This window comes from Pholis gunnellus (genome assembly GCF_910591455.1).
Source record: "Pholis gunnellus genome assembly, chromosome: 18".
NCBI lineage: Eukaryota > Metazoa > Chordata > Actinopteri > Perciformes > Pholidae > Pholis > Pholis gunnellus.
Window position 1 is genome coordinate 4313608 of NC_136545.1, and position 24855 is coordinate 4338462.

General features: G+C 43.9%; 1 protein-coding gene across 1 annotated transcript in view; it reads right to left on the reverse strand.

Annotated features, from left to right (window-relative positions):
* Positions 1 to 4371: 4371 nt before the first annotated feature.
* The window catches only part of unc13bb (unc-13 homolog Bb (C. elegans)), a gene marked incomplete at both ends in the record, with an annotated part of 56389 nt that continues 35905 nt past the window's right edge, over positions 4372 to 24855 (reverse strand). The window contains 31 exons of the mRNA XM_079179264.1: positions 4372 to 4657; positions 5556 to 5715; positions 5813 to 5905; positions 6182 to 6238; positions 6446 to 6593; positions 7249 to 7326; positions 7437 to 7490; positions 7594 to 7717; positions 7977 to 8123; positions 8217 to 8305; positions 11845 to 11895; positions 12486 to 12563; positions 12867 to 12944; positions 13532 to 13675; positions 14685 to 14781; positions 14935 to 15061; positions 17394 to 17479; positions 17655 to 17785; positions 17879 to 18016; positions 18218 to 18307; positions 18748 to 18816; positions 18954 to 19104; positions 19528 to 19691; positions 20020 to 20135; positions 21989 to 22158; positions 22365 to 22506; positions 22627 to 22854; positions 22956 to 23175; positions 23494 to 23568; positions 24398 to 24476; positions 24701 to 24747. Of these exons, the coding sequence (XP_079035390.1) occupies positions 4372 to 4657; positions 5556 to 5715; positions 5813 to 5905; positions 6182 to 6238; positions 6446 to 6593; positions 7249 to 7326; positions 7437 to 7490; positions 7594 to 7717; positions 7977 to 8123; positions 8217 to 8305; positions 11845 to 11895; positions 12486 to 12563; positions 12867 to 12944; positions 13532 to 13675; positions 14685 to 14781; positions 14935 to 15061; positions 17394 to 17479; positions 17655 to 17785; positions 17879 to 18016; positions 18218 to 18307; positions 18748 to 18816; positions 18954 to 19104; positions 19528 to 19691; positions 20020 to 20135; positions 21989 to 22158; positions 22365 to 22506; positions 22627 to 22854; positions 22956 to 23175; positions 23494 to 23568; positions 24398 to 24476; positions 24701 to 24747 (3717 nt within the window). The remainder of the gene's footprint in view (positions 4658 to 5555; positions 5716 to 5812; positions 5906 to 6181; positions 6239 to 6445; positions 6594 to 7248; positions 7327 to 7436; positions 7491 to 7593; positions 7718 to 7976; positions 8124 to 8216; positions 8306 to 11844; positions 11896 to 12485; positions 12564 to 12866; positions 12945 to 13531; positions 13676 to 14684; positions 14782 to 14934; positions 15062 to 17393; positions 17480 to 17654; positions 17786 to 17878; positions 18017 to 18217; positions 18308 to 18747; positions 18817 to 18953; positions 19105 to 19527; positions 19692 to 20019; positions 20136 to 21988; positions 22159 to 22364; positions 22507 to 22626; positions 22855 to 22955; positions 23176 to 23493; positions 23569 to 24397; positions 24477 to 24700; positions 24748 to 24855) is intronic.

Sequence of the window (24855 nt, forward strand, 5' to 3'; positions counted from 1 at the left end):
CGTACGCCTCACGATGAGTAAACTGAATTAGATGTGTAAAATCAGCGGAGTTTCCCTTTAAACATTTTTAATGAAATTACTCAAAGTCCTAGATTTTAGTTGTGTTAAATTTACGTTGACGACATTGAGAGTTTTTAAGAACCAGGAACGATGCGCAGACCCGTCATACGTGCATGCTGCTGCTCATTAGAGTCATGTAATCTTGGGTCAGGTCCGTTCATTTAGCCACAATTCAGCCCAGCCTCAATTCAATTTAGTTTTCATGCAACTCCTAATTATGAGTGTTCACCACTGAAAATATGATTACACAAGATGTAGTGACATGAACAATACCTTCAGCTTTGTGTCATTTCCCCTCCATCTCTCTGACTGCAGCTAAACATTCATTCTGTGAACTCGACTCCAGCACTGTACAACAGAAATAGGTTTCCAAGATTAGCAATGCTGTCTGCATTCGCCAACCTTTTAATGCTATCAAACAAAGACGGATGTTCTACCCTCATTTTAACATGGTCCTAAATCGCTACTAGAGTACTGTTTTATTAATTAAGTGGTACACGACCTGAAGCATCAACCTTTTTGGGCCTTAATTTGGACTCTGGTACCTGAGGGCGAGATGCAATGAGCTCCACAAAAGGTTCCTCGATGAGGAAGGTTCCTGTGTTTGAAAAAAAGAGGCTCATCTTACACATAATAGACCAAAAAATGTAGGCTACATTTGTCGGTTGTCGTCGACAAAATATAACTTAGATTATTAAAAGAAAAAGTACTCATGGTACCATTAACATGCCATTCTGCTGCCTGATATTAGTATGATAGTGTTATCACCCTACTTTGTATACTATTTTAGTAGTTAAACCCTTAACAATACATCATTTTAGCAACTCATAGGTTTTATGTGTAAAACTGAAAAGTAAAGCTGTTAGTTAAATGTAGTGGAGTAAAGAGAGTAAACATACTTAGTTACTTTCCAACCCTGATATTTCTTTACAAACATGTGGTCCACATGTAAGTTATATTGTTGATAAAACATTTTGATGTTCAAAGCAGTATCAATAAACATGTCTGTTAGACCAAACTATGTTTATATTTTTCAGACTTTTATCTAAGGTTTTATTTCTTTATTTAATGAAATATTGCATTTTTTCCTCTTTGAGAAGCCTCTAAAAGCTCTTTAAATTAAACACCCCACCGTTAGCTATTAGAGACAGGTGATGTCACTAATCACCTGTGATTTTTATTGTTGATAAAAATCCAAATCCATTGATAAGATGCATTCACTTCTAAATGTTTTAACTGCTGTTAAAATGAGAAGAGTATTTCGCAGCCTTGATAAATTTGTGCCCTTGAGGACTCTTTAGTGTTTATTCAGTGAAATAGTGTTTAAACTCGCCCAGGCCCCCGGCCCGGCTCGCCGCCCGGTCTGCATTGCATCCGACCCCGATGCTTGTCCCTGTGGCCGGTGGGTCCACAGGGGGGCTGCTCCATGATGTTTCTTCAGGCTGAGCCCGACCAGGCCCCAAGGGCGAAGGCCCGGCCACCAGACACTCGCTGACGAGCTCCTCTCCTGGGTCTGGCTCCGGTAGGGTGCCCCGGTTTCCCTGGTCCGGGCGAGGTGGCTGAAGTCTGTGGGCTGCTATTATTATTATTATTATGCCATCATTTTCTAACCGCTCTTAGTCTGGGCTCTCCCCTGAGACCTGTTTGCCTTGGGAGACCGTACCAGGGTCCCAGACAACATAGCTCCCTCAGGATCACTGAGCCACTCAAACTCCTCCACCACGTTAAGGTGGCGATTCACGGAGGAGGGTGTGTGTGTGTGTGTGTGTGTGTGTGTGTGTGTGTGTGTGTGTGTGTGTGTGTGTGTGTGTGTGTGTGTCTGTGTGTGTGTCTGTGTCTGAGTCTGTGTGGTGGTGGTGGGGCTGGTGTGTGTGTGTGTCTGAGTCTGTGTGTGTGTGTGTGTTTGAGTCTGTGCGGTGGTGGTGGGGCTGGAGTGTGTGTGTGGTGGGGGAGTAAATGGATGGGAGGGTGTTTGGTAGGAAGAAGGATGAGTAAGAAAGTAGTGAGTAAGTACACCTGTAGGTAAGTACGTAAGTAAGCCGTATTCACTTATTTTTTGCTTTCACTTATTTTTAGTTTGAATACATTGTTGTATTTGTCAAAGTTGAAGACCAAAATTTGAACTTTCAGTTTCAATTAAGTTTTTTCAGATGATCAAAATGATCGGCTCCATAAACAATCAGCAGTCAATGTGGTATTGCACTGGGAAAACAGACAAACGGGTAAAAACATTTAGAGATACTTCTCAAATACTTTATACAAAATTCATTAACGACAATGCTCAACATGGTGACGACAACATTTACAAAGAAAACACCACACGGATGCAGTTACAATGACCGATATACTGTTCTTGTTAACTATTGCAGTGATTTAGTGGCAGTGCAAGGGTTAACACATTTAGAAAATGTAGACGTAAAGAACATTTGTAGCTTGGCACAAGGAACGTGTTTATCAAAGAATGGCCATGAGACGTCTGTATTCACAACGGGTCATTTCCTGTAACAAAGAGGAGGAGCGGCTCTACAGGCGGTTTAAAAATGTACACACACACACACACACACACACACACACACACACACACACACACACACACACACACACACACACACACACACACACACACACACACACACACACACACACACACAACCGTAATATCCATCCTTCATTAAAAGTAACACTTTAATATTCTTCCATCAGTTAGGAGCAACTTCACTGGCACACGTCTCACTGTATATCAGGACAGAGGATTCACAGGAAGCGTTTACAATCAGACACTAAATAAACAACATGGCTGCAAAGAAACCCGCCGAGTAACAGTTACGACGCTTTTGCAATATCGTCAAAGATGAAAAGTAGAAAAAATGATAAGGAACATCACTTGGAAAACGTATTTGACATCATTATGGGCAAAAAAAAAGACAAAAAAACTAAACTGTCCGGGTCCTCATTGCAGAGATACAAGGAAATAAAAAATGTAATTAAAAAAGAGAAACATCATTTGTTTGTTTTTTCCCCGTAAGTAAGGCCACTCATCGACGGAGCAGTAATGTAAACCAGAAGTAACTCTACACTCAATGTTCAGATATCCTTTCTTTTTTGGAAGAAAACGTTACCTGAAAGTTTAACATATATTTCTTCACTATAAATGAACTGTTGTAAAATACATCTGTCGCTATCGCCGGTCAACGACACGAGTCGCCGCCAACAGACGCTGACTGGACACTTTTTAACGTGACTGACTGCCGTAACAGCTCGAGTCAGACTGACCGCCCGGCGGTAAACGACATTTTTTAAACCGCCGTCTTCGAAAAAGCACGGACGAAAATAAATACGTATAAAAATAAATAAATAAAGCGTCTTGGTCACACCGGAGCCGCTAACGGAGCTCAGAGTTTGGACGTAGATTTGGCCGAAACAGGGTTCACCTCTCACATCATGGGTCAACACTGGTGGTGTCGCTGTTCACGAGGTTTCGCTTGAAATCATAACGTCGTCGATATCGCCGCAGACTAGACTACATACTGATCACATCACTGTGGTGTTTCCCGGGGAAACGGGAACATGGCAAGGCACACATTTAACTGAATCCTTTAAACTAAGGGGTTCGACTAAGGAGTTCTACGTTTAGTACCTTCTCTTGAGACATGACTCGTGAAAGCAGTACGATATTTCATCAGCTTCAGACAGACTGTCTCCTTTCTACCAGCCATTCATTCATCAACCTAAAGACCTAAAGAACCCTTTTATGAGATAAAACCACACGGCGTCACAGTGGAAACTACAGAACAGGGCGTTCACTTTTGTTTTTACTTCACACATTCACAGTTTGCAGAGTGTAAGGCATAAAAACCCACGGCCAAGGTTTGAGGGGGTTCAGGTGGTGGGGGGGGGGGGGGGTTGGTTATTGCACAACAACACTTGGGAGGTGTGGGGACTTTGTTTGGCCTGCCGTCCTGCGTTCCTCCGAGGTTGTGGGGTGCACACGCTGCACCGCTCCAGTGGATGGGGGGGGGGGGGGGGGGGGTCCACTGCCTGGTGAGTAGCTCGGTGAATAACGCGAGTGTTTTGGGGACCACGAGGAGTGAGAGTTTGTCCAAAAATACCCAGAGTGTGAAGGTGACAAGTGCGTCTGCGCCGCCAAAACAGTCAGCGGCAGACACACGAAAGGTGTAAGAAAAGAGTCGACGTGGCCAATCTACGGCGACAAAAAAGGCCGTTGCATGAGGTCCTCCTCTCTTATCGTGAAGCCAGGAGACCTCCCGTCCCTCCTGTCTTTACCCCCCCCCCCCCTCTTCCAGCTCCCCCTCATCTGCCCTCCTCGGCCGAGCGAGTTTCCGATTTCAGCCTCACGAACTCCTTGGCCACGTCGTCGTTGGAGCGCTGCGAGAGGATGCGCATGGCCGTGAGGCCCGTGTCGTCCATGTGGATGCGCTGGCCCAGCGGGCACCAGCACGCGCAGTTGCCCTTCCCCCCGATGTCCCTCAGCTGCATCACGGCCAAGCCGACCACTCGGTCCGCGCGGCCGAAGCAGTAGTCCTTGACGCAGACCTGCAGCTCGTAGCACTCGAAGCCGTCCTGGTTACCCAGGGCGCTGTGGGGGAGAGAGAGAGAGAGAGAGAGAACGCAGAGGTTTGAGCAACACAGTTGTTCAACACGGCAGCAGGTTGCTCAACTAGATGGACGCACCCCGAGCGTAGATGAGCACACCAGCCGCAACTTACTGTGGACGCTCTGGATCTATCTTCGGTGGCCCAAAGTGAATTTTTTCAAATAAACTACAGTACTGCACTAGATGTACATTGCACATCCTGGTGTAAACACTAGATACATATTCAGTGAAATGATCTCTTCTGGCACAAAAAAACTATATTTCTACCTGTTCCTTTTGTTACATAATAATACTTTAGATTTACATTAGCGTCATAATGTATGAAAAGACGGCCCTTAGGCCTTGAAGGGAAACCAATATTTGGCCATTTCTGCCAGTTTTAAATGTACTTATTTACAAATTTACACATAATATAATAATATTTTAATTGCACTGTATTATAGATTCATTTTAATTATTTGATTTAAATTTAGAAGCGGCAGATAAGCTTTGTGCAAACACCAATAAACAAATGTAATGTCAAACGGTAAACTGTTATCTGTTATTTTGATAAAAAAATATTTTTTGTTATGGCACATGGGGTTTTCTAGTGGTTGAAAACAACACATTGTTTGGTCCGTAACGCCTTATATTTTCCTGTATACGTCCACAATCAAACAATAAATAATAAGTATAGCCTATAAACAGTGGAAAAGTGTCATTCACAGAGAGTGAAAACCCAACTGTACATGTAGACTGTAAATAGACGGAAACAACATATCTGCTGTTAGATAGCAACACAAACATGATGATGAAACAAAGAAATGAAAATGAAAGATTGCAAACATTTTTCTGTTTGTTCTTTTCCACATTCATGGACGAACAAAACCAAAGCACTTACAAGTGGAAGGTCTCGTTGTACTTGGGAGACCAGCTGTTGTTCTTGGACTTGGTCTGGAACTTGCGTTTCTTGTCACTGAGGTGAGGCCCGATCATGGCGACCTCCACGAAGGGCCGGAACATGCCGGACGTCTGCCACTTTAAGTCGTTGGCTCCCATGACTAAATGTGAGCAAAAAAACGTGTTTGAACGCAATCAGAAAGCGAGTAAAATAAAAAGACACATATTTAGCATCAGGTAAAGAAAACTCAAACGGACCTTTGACGCTCACTTTCCGCTCCCCGTTCCCAGGATGAGAGTGCAGCTCGATCTGGACGGACACCTCTCCTATCGGCTTGTCCACGCCTGAACCTGGTTCAAACGCACACCCACACACACCCACACACACACACAATCAGCGAGCTTCCATGTGGCCCGCTGCAGGCAGCAAAATACACTTTGATTCATAATGCAGTCAGGATGAGGAGGGGGATGCAGGGGGAGGGGTTGGGTTCGGGATTGACCTCACCATCCTCGGCTGCAAAGACGGACAAAACTGAAACTGTGTAACGAGAGAGGGTGGGGCGGGGTAGGATGGGGCGGGGGAGAGGGAGGGCTGGCGGTTGATTCCAATTGAGACAAACCTACCCTTGCTTGGCTGTACTTTTTCACTGGGGGTTAACCTTATTCCCTTCCCGTTGTGCACTGGCACAGAGGCAGCACGGGAGATAAAGAAAAGACAACAATGACACGTCAAAGAAATGTCCAGCAATCCAAACACAAACCAAAAGAAAGAGGAACTATTCAGCCTCTGTTTATCATGCACACATACTGCCCTCTGCTGGTCTACCGTGGGAAATGCATTCTTCCTCTACGCTTATAGATGGGCCACTAGGTAGCGGTCTGAACTACCTTGTGCATGCTGGGTGGTCACAAAGGTCTGGATGAGTGTGTCCGTGGTCTGGGTGTAGAGGGACAGGGCGTGGCGTAGCGAGGACAGCTCGGGGCTCTTCTCCAGGAACGCCTTCTTCAGCCCACTGCCTCCTGCATGGAAGTATTGCTACGGCGGAAACAAGAGGGCGAGTCGGCCGTATAAACATCTGGAGGAACAACTGGAGGTCTGCTTTATACCCTATCTCCCACCCTCCGGTTCTCCCCCAGGTAAACACTGTTGGCACTAGTTTGCACTGTTAGCACCATTAGCTGCGAGCCTGCCGGCTCAGCCGCTGCCATGTTGAGAGCAGTTGAGGAGCTAAAGAAATGCTCCCAATCTTGGATTTAGCACATTTGAAAATCTAAACAAGTTCATTCAAGTAATTAAAGTGAGTTGTTTTTTTGCTCCTGTCAAAAATGAATTCAATCACGGCAGCAGAAACTTTCAAAATAATGTAGAAATTGTAAAATGGCCACAAGTATCCTTTAATTGTGCAAACAATCACTGTGTTTCCTGGTGATCCATTTTAAACTATAGTAGCAAAAACAACAGAACCAATTTAACATTTGTCCAAAATGATCTGGCTCTCTCCACCCCTCAGTTCCTCCACTTTACCCTCCACACACTTCCCTCCCCGGCCTGTTAAATCAGACAACTTATGGTCACGAGCTGCCTGCATGACCGCTCAGGGTACCTGATTAATGGATGAATAGTTGATGAGGCTAATTTGACCCGTCTACCCGGCATCCTGATGAAACCAAAGCCCGCGGTATAAACTGACCTTGATAGTGTCCAGTGCCACGTCCATGACAGCACACTGCCTGGGAGACAGGCTTTTAGGCTCCCCTGCCATGTGATCCTGCACATCCGAAGGATGAGCAAAGAGATGGCACAACCATAGATGAGTGATCTTTGTATAACACCAGGGGAATTTAACACGGTGTCAAACGTACAAAGACATTGTGATACCTTGAGTTTGGAGAGCTGGCCCAGTTCTTTCGCAGCCGAGAGAATCTGTGCTCCCTGAGGGAAAAAAACAGAAAGGAAACTGAGTTGCTGCTCTTCATCCGTTTCTTTTTTTTCTGCTCCTAAAAGCCAAATTAGTGTCAAACGTCGCTGCGCTTACAAAGGTATCGTTGCCCTGTGGCAGGACGATGGTCTTCTCCAGGCTGCTCATCACGATCCTCCACAGCTCCTTGAGCACACGCTTCAACACGGTCTTCTCGCACGCGGTGGCGAACAGTGTGAGCCTGCGGCAAACAAACACACACACACACACACACACACACACACAAAGTTGATGGGACACGTGGACCGCAGAAAGGGCTGAGGTGTGTTAACCCTAACTGGTGCTCGTATTGTTGAAAGTTGTTAAAAACTTCTAATTTATGATTTTCACCAAACTGATTTGCACAGGACACAGAAGAAAAAAGAAGGACATTAATGAATAGAGAACATCCAGAACATCATTGTCAAGAGAACAGCAGGTGAAAACCTCGATCCACTCACTTTCCATCCAGGAAATCCATGAGCGGCCGCAGCGTGTTGTCAGAGTCGGCATCCACCTGGTTCTTGTTGTTGTCGTTGAGCGGCCCTTTGATCTGGTAGAGCAGCGACGCCATCTGTCGCATGCAGTCGTTGATGCGGATCTGAAAACTACCAGAAAAAGAAAGAAAACGATCAGTCCGAACCAACGTGCGTGCGGATACCGATTTGACCGAAAATGCGCGGCGGTCGGGATCAGGCTACCTGTTCCCGAACGTGCTGCTGAGCTCATCCAGCACGTTGTTCAGCTTCACCTGCAGGTCGTTCAGTAAGTCACTGGCCTCGGGGTCCATCTGCAGACAGACAGGAAGACAGAATCCAAGCAGGCCAATTGTTAGAATTTGATTGAGCGGCATTTATTGCATCTAAAGACAAAGAGTTCAAAATATGTTAATTGGAAACTCTTTAAAATGCAGGGAAAATAAGTATAATATCACATATATCATATTATATTCCAGTCCTCCGAGGACATACAACTCGTTAACAGCAATTTAACAAAAGGCTTTCATTTCATATTTGCCCCCAAATTAACTAGAAATCAGCACTTCAACGCAAAAGCTAGAGGCTACAAATGGCAGAGAGAAAAAACAAGAACCATCAAACCGAGGGATACCAAAGGGATGAGAGGCCGGTTGTACTGTAATCTCCTGTGGCAGAGACATGTCCATCACAAACTTTGTGATTGTAGTTCTTAAAAATAAAAAATACAACACATACATATCCCAGCAAACCCACCTTTTTACCAGCAGACTCCAACTTTTGCAGGGAGCACAACACAAATAAAAAGAAGTTTTAATAATTATTAATTAAAATTACCAGTCGTACAAGCTCAGCCGCTACCATGGTGAGCGGCAACAGAAATGCTCTGAATCTTTAATTTATCACAAATCAAAACTAATTTATGCTCCTGGCAAAAAGAAATTTCATTGTGGTCAAAAAAAAAAAAAGGTCCAAATTGCAAAATGGCAGGAATTATCCTTTAATAGTGAACATAATTAGTGTATTTCCTGGTGATCCGTTTAAAACTACTGAGCAAAAACACCATGATTGTGGTTCATGAAGAGTAGAAGAAAATTAATAAAGTTCAACACATACATCTGAGCAAACCCACCTTTTTATCAGCAGTCTCCAACTTTTGAAGGGAGCAAAAAAAATTTATAAATTGAAGTTTAATACCGCAGGAGACGTGCGTCTTACAAGTCTCACAAGCACAGGGCGAGGGGACAGGGGGGACAAAGGGAACTACCTCCAAGAGGTATACTGGTGGCTTCATCTAAATAAGCACAGCCTGCAGGAGAGCTAAGCCGTACGGATGAAGCCATGCTGCGCCTCATTAAGCGAAAGATCCAATGGCCTTTTTGATTTATGGCCTGTCAGGATCGCCGGGGGGGCGGGGCATAAGTGAGGAGAGACTGAGAGGTTTCTGCTGCGCAGCACAAAGGGAAGGCTTCAGGGGGGCAAAGGCAGCTACAAATGGATTGTTTGTAATGTGCTGGATGTGTTTTGTTTGGTCCTGAGAGTATATGTGTGTGTGTGCGGGCACAGGGGGGGGTGAATTAATACTCATGAGTCTGTGCGCCTAAACTCTACTCCCTGTCTCTGAATGACAGATCGGCCGGGGTGGAGGGCAACACAGGACATCCTCAATTAACTCGTTTCCCATTTGGAGATTAACTTGAATTCACATTAAGACAGAACCACAGAGGATCCACGGCCGTCACACAACGGGCTGTGGCAGCAGACGCTTGGTATGCCTGTGACCTACCTTTGCCACTGGTTCATCCATCTTTGCGTGGTGGGAATGTTTTGAGATTTAATTTTTTTTAAAAAGAAGAAAAGGAAAAATAAAAGATCAACTGTCAAAATAATATGCTGTTGTAACTCTAAACCACTTGGAATTAAAACTGAAATGAACAAATACTGCAGGTTTTTGTAACACCCACCTTCTCCTTGTCGGTCTATTGCAAAAAAACAACAAAGAAAGGGAACACAAATTAAAGAAAAAGAACAACAAGAAGTTCAGAAATAACCTTTTTTTTTTCAGGGAAAATGAGTGACCGGTTTTGAGGAAGGAAAACGCCACGGAAAGAGCGGGAAAAAGGTGGAAATCACCACGTATGACGTGTTCAAATAAACCATGACAACCACAGGGACGTCTTGTGTCACTGAGATGCTGCTGTGAGTGGGAACAACAGGGCACACGAGAAGGACCTGGGACTCCTGAGGATGACTGCAACAAACCTCAACCTCTGTTTTCTCCACATCTTCCCCTACATCTTCCTCCTCCTCCTCCTCACTCTCCTCAAACTAGGCGTGGCAGCGAAAAGACAACACAACATAATTTAGTCTCGCTGCCGCAAAAAAAGCCACAACTATATTCAACAAAGTTTGCTCTTTCGAGGTGACTTCAACGCGTCTCTTTCCAGAAACTAAATATTACATGAGTGATGCAATATTTCATTCGGAGAGACGGACATTTGAGTGCATGCAAACATGCTTCATGAAACATGTTTGCATGTACGGTGAACTTGCCTGCCATGCTAGCATTCTATCGTTGTGCTAGAAAAGAGAGGAAAAAAAAAAACATGATTGTGACTTTACTCTGCCAGAAAAAATACAATTAAGTTTATGAGGCCCTGCAAGGTTAAAACGCAGGAACTACATATTCAGTGAGACTTGAGTTAAAAGCTGCCGTTGTACTCTCTGCCACAGAGAGACACTCAAACTAGCTACAGCCATAGGCTCCCAGGGCATGTGTGTCTCTAGATATAAACCAACTTTGGAAGAGGTTAATATGGGCTACCTTCACAGTTCAAATGGTAAAAATCCTTTCAGCCACTGCGGAGATATCAATGTCAGAAGTCAAGAAAACGACCTTTCCCCGCACATTTGAGGGCGTACGGAGGAGTATAACATCAGTGAGCTATAAGCCAAGCGGGTAATTTTAACATCCTGACCCAATGAACATTTGACGTAGTGAGAAACCATCATAAGACGACAACATAACAACATTGAAACGTCCCCCTGGTGTGTCACACAGGACCCTGGGAGTGTAGATACTCTGCGCTGCCTCAGCACCAGCTGAAACAACATTTGTAGATTGATTTTTTCCATTTAGGCGTCATCCAAAAAAACAAATGACCATCAGTTTGATGGACTACTGACGTCGTGGTAATTCAGTTTGTTAACCCACATTACTAAATTAGAGAGAAACTGAGTCAAAGAAAGGAGGAAAGGAAAAAAACTATTCTGATAAATGACCCAGGGAGTGCAGTGTGGGATAGCTAGCGACATCAGCAACTTCCTGCCATTGTTCAAATATTTTTGTATTTTGAATTTTGAAAGCAGCAATCTGTTCATCCCCTGACTTTTCCCGCCAGCACCACCATGGAGCTGACATTCGTGGTGCCGAATAAAATATCTCAACAACTGTTGGATAGAGTGCCTTCAAATTTGCTATGCAAATTCTGACTTTCCATCCATCGCCACCATCAGGTCAGAGCTCTTCCTGTCCAATACTTGGTTTACTCCCATCAACGTCAGCAAAGTTACTAGACTAGAACAGACTATAAGAGGCTTCTGTAAATGCTAGAGAGGGGTTGTCTATGTAACATTGTGGATCTAGTCTACTATCAGTGAAGCTAATCTGCTACCACCCATAGTACCAACCGGAGCCTTCGCTTCCTCATCCTCAGTCACGACCTGCTGTCAAAGCCAGAGCAAGAGGAAGATAATCAATACAGCGGCGCACCATTACACTGATTAATCATCCAAAAGATGTGCTTTAATATGAACAAATATCTGCTCTGCTCGGACCATGATGGAAACCTACCTCCTCCATCTCTCCTGCCTCCTCCTCCTCTTCTTCCACCACTTCATTTTGCTTTAATTGTAAAGTGAATGCATTGCTTGAAACTTTAGCTACAGTATCCAACCGCTACAATCCTACAGCCGACCAAGCACTACATACTAAAATAAATTAATCTAAATAATAAACACTGCAGCTACAATAAATAGCATAGAGCACTACATACTAAAATAAAAATCTAAATAATAAACAATTCCAAGGGATTCATCTAGATCCGACCTAAGGAGTTCTACAGAGAACCCTTTAGAATTCTAGTGGATTCATCTAGATCCCACCCAGGAGGTTCTACCGAGAACCCTTTTATATTCCAAAAGTTTCATCTAGAACCCAGAGCTTTCAAACAACTTCCACTACTACGAGTCTACTTCACATGGTCTCAACTACCACTACTGTACATACCAGCAGTTCTTCTGTTGCAATCTGATACACCAGAGACACAAATACAGCTGTTGTACCAGCAACCACCTCTAGAAGACACACTTTTCATGCTTCAGTAAGAAATGTTGAGTTGATTAGGCAGTTTATGGTTCTTTGTTTGAGCCATTGAGGGATTGATAATTTCATACTGTTATTGTCATCGATCCATGACACGCCCTTTGTCTTACCTGTTTGGCACCCATCGACTCAAACATCTTCTCCAGCTGGATTCTTAACTGCTGCACATTGTTCAACAGGACACATGGCTGCCAGAGGACACGGGAAGAGACAGACATAGAATACACAGAGATGTTACACACATGTAGCAGGAACTCTGCAGTATCTTCAAGTGATGCAATCACTGCTGTGTAATATTATACTTTGGAAACAAGTATTATTTCAAAAGAAGTTTGTTAATGTAATGGTGGAGCCACTGGAGGGTTTGTCAAGTGTAAAAACTGTCAACAAAATGGAAATGTGAATTCATAATTAAACCACAGCAGTGACTTTAAAATGCCTGATCTTAGTATGTACATCACACATTGATGGTAATGGTGTTGACAACTTACAATCTTCTCCTTGTCGATATAAGTAGGAAAGTTCTTGGTCAGTATGGCACTGTACTGCAGAAGAACTTTGGCAATAGTCTGTAGGTGAAGAGGAAGAAATGCATTAAAACACAATGACACAACATTTCATTTGAAACAATTTAAAATCCAATTACTTATTTATCATAAAACCGTTCCCAGTGGGGACTATAGAGTATGGCCGAAAGATCTCTCCCAACTATTATATTACAAACATCCCCAAACGTCCTGTAGTCTCTTCTTTGACATGCAGGACAGAAAATCCCAAAGCACAAAACTGTGCTGTCCCTCCGTCCCCCGGGAGGGGAGTGTTATGTCCAACTCAACATTCCTTTTTAATGAGGAAATATCAAATTCCCTTTAGAAAAAGAAAAGCGAATGTCCCTCCAGAGGCCAGGCAATGCTGTTTTGTAATTCACCTCATATCTTCATACTGTTTCTAATATTAACCACAGTGAGAAGCTGCTTTGTGATCATTGGCAGTCAATTCATTATCAATTATGGAAATTTAAGACACAAATCAACAACACGTGTCATGAAGCTCCTGAGTTACAAACAAGAGCTCTGTGCGGTTTTCAAAGTCAAGTCCTGTGTGTTGTACTTGGGAGCAGCTTTTAAAGTGTCACCATGCAGTGCAGTGGGTCTACCTTGGAGAAGCGGCGACTGTACTGAGCCATGACGTTAGGGTCGGGACATTCCAGTTTCTTGATGATCTCAAAGCTCTGGTTGAGCTGGGTGAAGATGTCCACCACAGAGCAGGAGAACAGAGCATGCTCAGACGTCTGCTGGAACTGAGACAAGGGAAAGAAACGCAAACAATTACATTAACAGCACTTACACTCTGAGAAGTAACGGTCCTTACTACAACCATAGAGGGTTCTTTGGCTTGTCCGCATAGGAGAACCCTTTTTGGATCCTGGTAGAACCTTTTGGAAAGGTTCCACCTGGAACACTTTCAGAGGGTTCTACATAGAACCCAACTTAAAGGGTTATACCTTGAACCATCTGTGAAAGGGTCCATCTAGGAACCTTTGTGAGATGATCTACAAAGACCTCATCTTTGGTGAAATGGTTCCACCCAGAACAGTCTCTGGAGGTTCGATCCAGAACCTTTCCACCTTCTAAGACTGCTAACAATACCCCACACTGAGGGGTTCTACCGAGAACCCTTTTGTATTCTAAAGGATTTACCTCGAACCCACAGAGGGGGTTCTACCAACAATTACATTTTTCAGGCACTTCATGGAACCCCACAAAGGGGGTTCTACCAAAAAACACTTTCAATTTCCAAGAGTTTCATCCTCGAATCCATAGAGGCATTTCTATCAAGAACCCTTGGTTGCATCTAGAACTCGCCCAGATGGTTCTAATGAAAATTCTTGTAAATTCCAAAGGTTTCATCTAGAATCCCTCCATGGGGTTCTACCGAGAACCATTTTATATTCCAAGGCTTTGATCTAGAACCCTAAAAGCCCAGACTGATGTGGTGCAGTGCAACCGACAACAATCGTGGTTCTCAATCACAGTTTACTGGGGTCTGTTGGCTGGATTGTGGGCGTTTTAACATCCATGCTTTCAACAGTTCTTGAAGAAGAGGGAACAACATACATATATATATATATATATATATATATATATATATATATATATATATATATATATATATATTATATACATATATATATATATATATATATATATATACATATATATATATATATATATATATATATATATATATATATATATATATATATATATATATATATATATATATAGGGGCAATTTTAATGTTCTTACTCCATCTTTTTTGTCCCTCTCGAGGGCTCCATGCATAAACTCCATGGATACATCTTCATTCTCCTCCAACCACTGTAGCACAAACTGTAAGAACCATCTGCAAGGGAAAATAAAGACAACATGAGTTATTTCTTTTTATTCATTTCTATTGGTATGATATCCTTAACTATTACCTAAGTTAGGGATCAATCAATCAAAATGAATGTAATTTTTCCCTGTGCCAATGAGCGAATAAGTCAATAGCACTTACGACGGGTAGTCGGGAACGACGGCCTTGAAGTTTGGCAGCTCCTTGACATATTCATTGTTCAGCCACTTGACTTTGAAGTGCAGGTTCATGTAGTCGGTGCTCTTACACAGTCTTTGCTTCTCGTGCTCTGCAGATACAAACGACATAAGAGCCTGTGATGAGGTTGTGCCAGAGAGTGGGAGAGAGTCACAGCATTGAGTTGCATCATGGGGAACATCGAGGGTATTTGTGCCGTAACTGTGGACTAGAAGTCAGGAGACCTCCGCATCAGGATGTAGAACACGCTTTCTTTAATGTGTTACTCACAGGCCTCCCGACTTAATGGTCGTGCACGGCTAAATTGCGAGAGTGCACCTAATTTCAAGACGACATGATAGGTTCACATTCTTCTAAAGTATGTCTTTAATACTCCCATGCTCGTAGATGCATTGAAAGTAATGTCTGTACTGGCTGCAAAGAGAATGAATTCCAAAGTTTTGCCAAAGCTAATACCAGGCATTGCTTTTAGAAGCGAATCTTCTCTTACTACGTGAGTAAACCTTCAGCTCTGCTCACATGAGCTAAAGATGCACTCGCTCAAAGTAATTAGAAAAATTTAGCATAAGCATTAACAGGGCTGTAGTAGTCGAGTCCGGTTTGGAGAAGTCTTGTACTTGTTCTGGTGTCGTGCCCTTGATGGACTTGGAATGGTGTTGGTCCTGGGCTCTGCTATCGAGAACAGGTCCAGTTGTTCCTGGCTGCTGATTTGGGATCAGTTGTACAAAATGTTGTTTAATTGTACCGACACAGCGTTTCTCTTATTTGCATTCAACAAGGCAGTTATGGCCTCCGCGGCAAGAGAAGTAGTTCTCCATGCAAGAAGACGGTGCCTGGACCAGAGGTGTGACCCTATGTTCAGAATTTATGAGTAACGAGTAGCTGTCACTCTGTTTGTCACTGTTAGTAGAGGCTTGCAGTGTAGGAACTGATCAAAGAAAGTTTGTGTATCATGTCTACACTTCTGTCCGTGGTCTTGGTCTTAACTGCCTCTGGACTTGGTCTTGACTCGGACTGGACCTGGTCTTGGACTGCAGCCCTGCAGCAATAGTAACATTCAGCTCAATTCTAACCAGGCACTTGAGTATTTTTTTTTGTGACCCACTAAAAACTACTTCTGCTCTTAAATTTGAAGTATTCCTTGGTAGTGCTTCTTCAGCAAAATCTCTCAGGACTCATTCCGTCTCTTTTTATATTCATGCGGATTGGAAATGAAGGGACCGCCACTTTGGTGCTGTGGTATGTGAAAGAGATATTTAACAGCGAGGGTCTCCTCCCGAGGACGGGGGCTGGGATCAAAGCCTCTGGGGGCCGATGGTGCTGAACAGTACAGTGGAGCAGAGAGAAATCACAGAGAGGCTCCTGGGAGACATAAGCAGCTTTCACACGCTGCTCGCTTATTAATTCCCTCTTTCACTGTTTCTACCCAGGAACCGGTCTTCTTCTCATTTCCAGCTTTATCAGAGCTTCTCTTCTCTTCGACTTGTTCTTTCCCTCCAACCCCCCAATGTTTTCCCAATAAAAAATAACGCCTGAATCAGCAGTAGAGCGGGTCGTCCTTCAATCAGAGGATCGGCGATTCGATCCCAGACTTTGCGAGTCCATGTCGACGTGTCCTTGGGCAAGACACTTGACCCCCGAAGGCTGTGCAACCAGTGCATGAATAGGTGTGACATGTGAATGTAGAATGTAGTGTTAAAGGGCTTTGAGTGGTCGGAAGACTAGAAAAGTGCGGTACAAGTACAAGTCCATTTACCACCACAATTCAACACAGCCGAATAATAAGTATACTATAAGTACTATCATATTTCAATTAGTGAGTCACCGTGTCTATTTCAGATTTAAGACAAAGATGCTTATTACTTGTAGTCAGATTTTAGTCAATTATATCCTTCATAGTTTTAGTCGATGAAAAGTCATTACATCTTAGTCAACTTTTAGTCCAAATGTTTTCTCTCTTAATTTTGTCAGCTTTTTCTCCATTTAGTCCTTGTCCCGTGTCAAATGTCCTTTTTCATCAAATTGAATATTTCCGTAAAGCTAGTCGAGCAACCTATTTCACATTTTAAGATGAATTAAAATTAAGATTAAAACAAAATGAAGATTTTTAACACAGGTTGAATGATCAAGAAGGCAGCATTGTAAGGATGGGAATTTCAAGCAAAAATACAAGTTGCCAATCCTCCTGCGGCAACAAACAAAAAAATGCGATAAGGAGCCACCCGAACCCGACCGGACCCACAAAACCGCCTTCACGCATCGTACGGGTCTGACACAAGGAGGACAGAGATGAACTGAGCTCTGCAGCGTGTGGTGGGTGTGTTCGGGACAGGAAGAGGTTTAAGGTGCCGAAAATAAAGAAAGATTTGGGTCGATTCAACACAACAAGTGGTCATGAGTGGGCTGATGGATATCTGACTTACCTTCCATAGCATACTTCATGTCTTGAGCGAACAATGTCCACATGACCTCCGCTGACACCTTCCCTACGTTCAGCTCTTGGGGGAACCTGAAAATTTGACAATGATTAAGTGTTGTGAACATTTGGAACTGAGCCTTAAAAGAAATCTTAAAAAAACTGGATACCAGGAAAACTCAAGATGTATTCAGACTTTTCAGTGTTTTTCCTGCAATTTCAAATAAAAGCAGTAAAAGATAAGAGGGGGTGTGAGCCCAATACTTACTGGTTGAGCACAGACGTGTAGGAGTTCCTGTCCTCTTCGATGATGGAGACGATGAGCATGATGAGTTTTGGCCAGAAGTCCAAGTTCTTGGTGCTCGGACCCTGCTCCTCCAAAGGGAGGTCCTCCTTGTTCTGGGTGACAGCACAACACGGGTCAGAGAGAGATCTAGCCTCGCGCCGCTTTCACTTACCGACACACAGCCGGGCGGCTGGTCGGCGACTTACCGCGTCGACGGGTTGGTACTGTCTGCTGTACAGCTCGTGGCAGTTGTTGAAGATGTAGTCGTACGTAGAGTTGAGGCAGGCCTTGACGCAGTCCCTCACCACCTGGCTGGCTCTCGGCGGAGACTGCAGCTCCTGGACCTGACCACCAGACGGGAGATAGCAACACTGGCGGTGAATGACTGCAAAAATGATTATTGACACTCTAACACACACTAATTCCTAGCTCATCTAAATGAGCTATGGCAAAGTGTTCCATTTAAAAATCATTTGATAAACATTTGCTGAGATCCTACAGTAGAAAAAGAAAAAAATGAATCTACATGAAACGCTGTTAGCTACCTTCATCCTGAAGAAGGTGATGCTGGTTAGAAGGTCCACAGTGGATTTCAAATCCTGCAGGCGATCCTTGTTGCTGGCAGGAAAGTGGTTCTACAGAGGAGACACATTCACTTAAATACAATTGAATAGAATTAAGAATTATTACAGGTGTACAGCAGGCCATCCCCACTGCTGTTTATTAACTGTAAATAGGATTGTATATGCAGACGGACATTAAGTGATATGAAATGATGACAAATTTAAATGTGAGTAACAAAATGTAGAATAAAACATTAGATTTTTCCCATGTAAGCGTTTGCTTAACTTTACACAAGCAGACACAATAACCTACGGTGAAATGGGGTAATTTATCCCCAAAATTCATGAAAACAAGAGACCGCAGAGGTACTTTGCATATCGAGTGAAAATAAATCCGATATTATCGACATGGATAACGATATATTTAAACGTCAGAGCAACAATATGACTTTTGAGAAACAATACCAGTCATTAATGGCGGTGATATTTATTGAATGCAATCCCAATCTTACCCTGTAGGTTGAGAGGTCGATGCGCAGGGAGTTGTGTAGCTGGTCTAAAAGCTTGACAAAGCGTTCTTTCTGTGTGGTGAATAAAAGAAAACAGTGAGAACAGGAAGTGGAAGGAAAAAGACAGAGAGACAGAAACACAGAGACAAGACATACTTATTGCCTGTGTGTGTGTGTGTGTGTGTGTGTGATGCTACAATAATACAAACCCCAAAATTGGAAGCAGCAAAGCGGTCGGAGGCGGACACATTGGTGGAGGCGGTCGTGTGGGCGTAGAAGGCGTTGATGTTGGCCAGCAGTGTGCTCATCACGGCGGGAACCCCGGGACACATGTACTTAGACGACAGACAGGCAAAGTGCCTGGAGAGACAGGGGAGCACAGAGACAGCTTGATAAAGACCCGGGCGACAGGCCGTCCTTTTCCTCCTGTCACTCTTCACAAAGACATTTCGTCTGCATTTTTTGTCAAAGCATATGTGGGAGGGACGCCGCGAGGAGCTGCGCCCCCCCTTTGTTCGGTGGAACCCTGTGTCCCCTCGGGGGTCTTGTTAGGAGCGCTCGTTTCATCTGCACGTCAGCTTAGCTGGCTGAAGGGCGCGGCCCCATTGGAGTGTGATTTCTGTGAATAATGGGCCCCGGCTAACAGGCATCTGCACGGAGCGTGACATTTCATGGAGACAAATCCATCCTCAGCACATTTGTAATTGATTTTCTTTCACTTGGAGGCCGACGGGAAATAGGAGGGACAAACACACAGACAGCTAGAGAGACTCGCCAACTCACGTCATGGCCTGGTAGATCGACTCGATCCCGTAGCGCATGGCGAACTCGTCCACTATTTCCTGGGCCACGTCGTCGTAGTACACTTTCCAGGCGTCGTCCCCACGGGCCTCCGGGATTCTCACCGCGCCTTGGCCGAGCATGTCGGTCGAGTGGTGGAACAGGTTCTGCGACAGACAGAGACACTGGATCATTTGAATGACTTTTGTAAATCTGAACAAAATACGATATAGAATGTGGAGGTTTATGCTCAGGGGTTCTTAAACAGGATATGTGAGGTAGTAAAACCTATGCAAAATTCCAGGGTAAAAGTGGGATTATGTAACTGTTCCAAGCGTATTTTTATGATTTTAATCCCGTCTTAAATCACTGATCCAGATTCTGATTACATGTAATTCTAGCCGTCCACATCACAGATGGCTGTTGCTTTACTGACACAGGGGCCGAGTGTTTAGGTCATTGCCACAACCCTGCGGCGATGTGAGAGTCAAATACCTCGTGCAAGCAGGTGTACTGCACATGATACGGAGCCACTTTCTCCTCGCCCTTGATCTCCACGTTGATCTGGAGGCGAATGGCCCCCGACACGGCCGACTTGTCCGTCCTCTTCTCTGTAATTCAAACATAAAGACGCGTCATGCAGATACGACTCATAACACCCAGTACCAATCTGTGACATGAGAGGCCCGCGGGAGCCTGCCTTGTTAACATAACGCTAATTACAGACTATTACTGTGGCAGCTCTATTACAGCAGGGGGAGGGGTTTGACGGCAGCACAGAGCCGGTGACGCTAATAGAAGTCTTCTGGCTGATAGTGAGGGAGACAATGGCAGAGGGGTGTGTGGGTGTGCTCCTGATCGCAGAAAGACACTTCACCCCTGCTATTTGCCCTGACAGGCGCATCATTGAGGGTAATTTGTACGTGTCGTGGGGGGGGGGGGGGGGAGAACTGCTGGAGTGCTGCTTCTTGATAATCACACATCGGTAGGAGGGGGGAGATTGTACGGAAGAAGATAGAAATGGCAAAGCGCACATTACGCGACTGATCATCATTCATTTTGCTAACGGCTCCTAACACTGGGAATGTTTTGTTGATGTGATCATCAGAGGGATATTAAAATCGAGCACTTCATGTCTCCCCGGTTTGACAAGAAATAACGGCAGATTTATTAGGCACATTCGTATTCAGTGCCATTTCCAGCACTTTTAATCAAGTGGAAACAAGACAGTGAACGCCTCACTCTCACATAAAACGTGGGTGGGAGGATGGAGTGCTTTTAACGGATAGCAATCAATCAAAGCAACATGACATCATGTAAGAGGGGGGGGGGGGGGGTCCAAAGACAAGTGTGTTTGTCTGCGTGAGAAAAAGGAAAAGATTAGGAAGAGATTCTATCCGGGGTGGGGGGGGGGGTCCAACCTGTAGCACAAGGGACCGATAAAATCAGCTCCTGTGTACTTTTATATTGCCTCAGGGCTCATCTTTAAACCTGGTGGAATAGAGCTGGGGATTTTCACGAAACAAGGTTTATTTGAGCCTTGGGGCCACTCAATGCCTGTGTAAAAAAAAAAAGAAGCTACCTGCAGGCAAAGGAGACGTGGCTAATGAGGTTGAAACAAACATCTGACTGGACTTTCTGGAAACGCACACTTGTGAAAAGAATGCACGCTTCTTCGGAAGTAGATCAATCCTTCGTTAAGAGGAAGTGGAACTAATCGAAGCAGACATGGTAAATGAGGAAGAAGATGCAGCCAGGGGTGAAAGCAGGCCGGTGCGGTGACGATCTGGTTTTCCATACCACTAAGACTCAGTAGCTGGAAGAGGGGATGGCAGCAGTCTACCAAAACCAACCGAAAGGCAACCCCTTCAATCTCAGTTCCAATAAGAAAAAACATCTGCTAACATTTGTTACCTCCATCAAGGAGGTTTTGTTTTTGGATCGGTTTATCGGTTAGTTTTTTACGCGCATTATGTTCCACTTTCATTAATTTCATTAATGTTGTAAGATCTTTGCTGCATTCAATGTGGTGTCGGAATAATCATAAAAAATTTTTTTTTTTTTTTTTTTGCAAAAATCTCCAATGTAAAATATTGGACAAAATAAGTTGCGATGTGTCATGTTCAGTCTTCTTCCAACAGTAGCAGGTAAAACAAAGCTATAGACTTCTGTAACTCTGCTGGCATAATGGTGTGAGTGTGCACCGTTACTTCCTAAACACACACAGTGTAAACTGTTGTAGATAGATTTAGTTGTAATTTCAAACAAAACTAATTGTTATGATTTTGAAAGTTTTGAACAATATGAAGCGATGAAGGTTGGGATTGTAGGACGTTATTCTACTTGCACTGCTCTGAGTGAGTTTCTAGGTTTGTGATTGAGTTATCGCCTAGTTCTATCAAGTGTTAGGTTGTACCAACAGTATACGTCTTACTGTGAGTCCACGACTAGACAGCGTACTGACCCAGGTTGTACCAGACGTCCATTTCTCCGCTCAGCGTTCGCACTTCAATAATGCTCTGGCCCAGGAAATCATCGGACTCCCTCTTCAGACGCTGCTTCACCCTCGACTTGATGTCATCGTCCTCGTCCCACACGCGCACTTTAATTCGGTCCGAGGAATTGTGGCACTCGCTAGCGGAAGAAATAAACACATAGATAAACTAAAGAATAGGGTACAATTTCATAGAAAACAATAGAGTTGCTCGAGTGTTTATGAAGGGCAAGCATCAACTTTTTCAGAGTTCAAACTTCAGACTTTGACCTGTTATATAGCACTCGCACCAGAAAGTCACTTGCACAAGAAAGGGTTGTACAATGTGTGTAGAAATGTGACTTACAAGTGGAACTTCTCCTCCCAGACAGGGTTGAGGTTGCCATAAATGGTCTTGGTTCTCTTCTTGGTCTTGCCCACCTGAACGGTGACGTATGGATCGCTGGATCCCGTCTTGTCCTTTGCCTGAAGCCCTTGGGCGCAAACAACTAGCGCGACGAAAGAGGAACAAAGACATGAGGAACATCCGTTGGTATTAACAAGAAGCACATGTGACTGCTGCTGAGGATTTCACTTTCTAAGTTGTGGTGGATTTCATCGAATCTCACCTGTGATGGTGATCTTGGCTGACCACTTTGAAGTGCCGTCTAGAACGCTCTGCTTGATGGTCTTCATCTGCTGCGCGTGGATGGCTTTGCTGATGATGAACACCTCCCTGATGAGTTCAAAGATTTCTGGCTTGTTCCTTTCCCTGATCTTCATCCTGTCCTTCATGGCCATGATGATATTCTGAGTTCGGTCTTCAGCTCCATGCTTAGAGCTCTTCTCCGCAGCACCTATGCATTTAACAAAAAAACGTATACAGATTAAAATCCATTCAAAACTACTACCTGTAGTAGCGCATGTGACGTTTAATTGTTTTCTGGGCAGTACTGACGCTGTAGGCAGTCGGCGTTCAGCAGCTCTTGGCACTTCTCGTGGCACTTGACCCCGCACTCGGAGCAACGCATGCCTTGGCGGGCTATTCCCCACAGCAGCCCCTCGCACTCGTAGCAGTATGTGGGCGTCGTGGCGGTCCACACCTCGAAGTTATGTGGTGTAGTGCAGGATATGGGGTAGATGAGAGCCTGCAGGGTCTTCTTGTACACGTGGTTTTTCTACAGAAGGGGGACACTTTCTTTTAGGGAGTTTTCACATCTAACTAAAAACTCTGGTCCGGTTGCCCCCGGTAAGTACGGTTCGTTTGAACAGTTCATTAACTCTATTGAAAAGCACGTGACAGCTATCCCATAGTAATATGCTTTGTGTGAATTGAAAAACAATGTATCATTTTCACCTTTGGTGTGGACCAAATGAACCCAACTACAGCTGTGATAGCACCCTTAACTGCATGGAATTAGAAGAACATAAGAGGCCTGAATCATACTATTTTTTTCTTGGGTGGAACTAAAAGTGTAATGCGTTATTATACTCACCAGCTCCTCATCCTTGATTGAGGACCGTGCGGCCATGGCAGATGAGATCCCCGCCTTCCTGGCTTGGACGAGAGACTGAACAACGCGTGACACAGGAAATTTCAGCCAAGTTAGTATTCATCAAACGCATACACAACCCACAACCAAGCACAGCTCAAAATATGACAATAGCAATGAAGGTCAGTATGGTTAAAAAGGTGGCTAGGGTAGTTGTGAGGGTGGTGAGTAGGGTTATTATTTTGTCCCACTGATGGAATTCTTACCAGATGATCAGAAGACCCATGTGAGTAGTAGTAGTAGTACTAGTAGTAGTTAGTTTTAATTAAGAGACTAGTGAAGAGGAGATTACTAAAATGTTAGCGTATCAAACAATACCAAGACCATCAGCCACACATTTTCATGTTAAGTGTTAATACAAACCAAAAGGTGGGGGAATGATTTGTTGATGACATTTTGCAATGATAATATCAAGTAGGAAGAAAAAGCTACCCGTGACCAAGATGCATGCAAATGCTTTCATTTGTATTAAACAAGAGGTTTGCGATCAAAGAGATCAACATGCTGTAGACATACGTGTTCGAGGGAACTACTGTTTTATTTGTCCTACTTGATATTTTGAGCTTCAGGAGAAAAGGGAGTGGCAACTGGGTTCTATTAACTTACCATAGCCTGACCAAGGAGAGTGAATGCATTCAAGAGAGTTGTGGGGAATAGTTTTGGGTTTAAGAGAGGAGGGAGAGAGAAATTAGCAGGCTGATTTCATATTTGTCTCCAAAATGAGAACTGCGACTTCTGTGGTGGTCGCACAAATAGAAAGACGTGCACTCAACAAACAAAGAACAAAAACAAAACAAGATGACATATGACGTACGGTATTAATAATGAATGACAAGTTAGTACTGACCACGTCGCTGACCAATGGGATGGGCTTCTTTTTACGCAGGTCTGGCATGCTGTCAATCCCATACAGACCAGATCCGCCACTATGCACCGACAATGATAGAATAAAAGTGAATAAAAAGTTCCCACATACAATAGCACAGCAGGACATTTCCAATGTCATCACAATGGTCAAATGATTATAGTCACTATGGTATCAAAAAGTTAATGTTGTGCTACATATTACCAATTACATTTTCCCAAAAATAATACTTATGATAACCGTTAAGCAAACCAAATGATATATAGTATTGTATACATGACTTACCCTGGTTTGACCCAGGCTTGTCTGGCATTGGGTTCTTCATCTCGGACCTACAAGAATTAAAATGTGAGAATTTAGGCTGACGACCTAAAAAAGTGTTTGCATTATATTGCACAGTAGAGCATGAGAAGAGGGAAGTTGGAATAATGGAAAGTTGT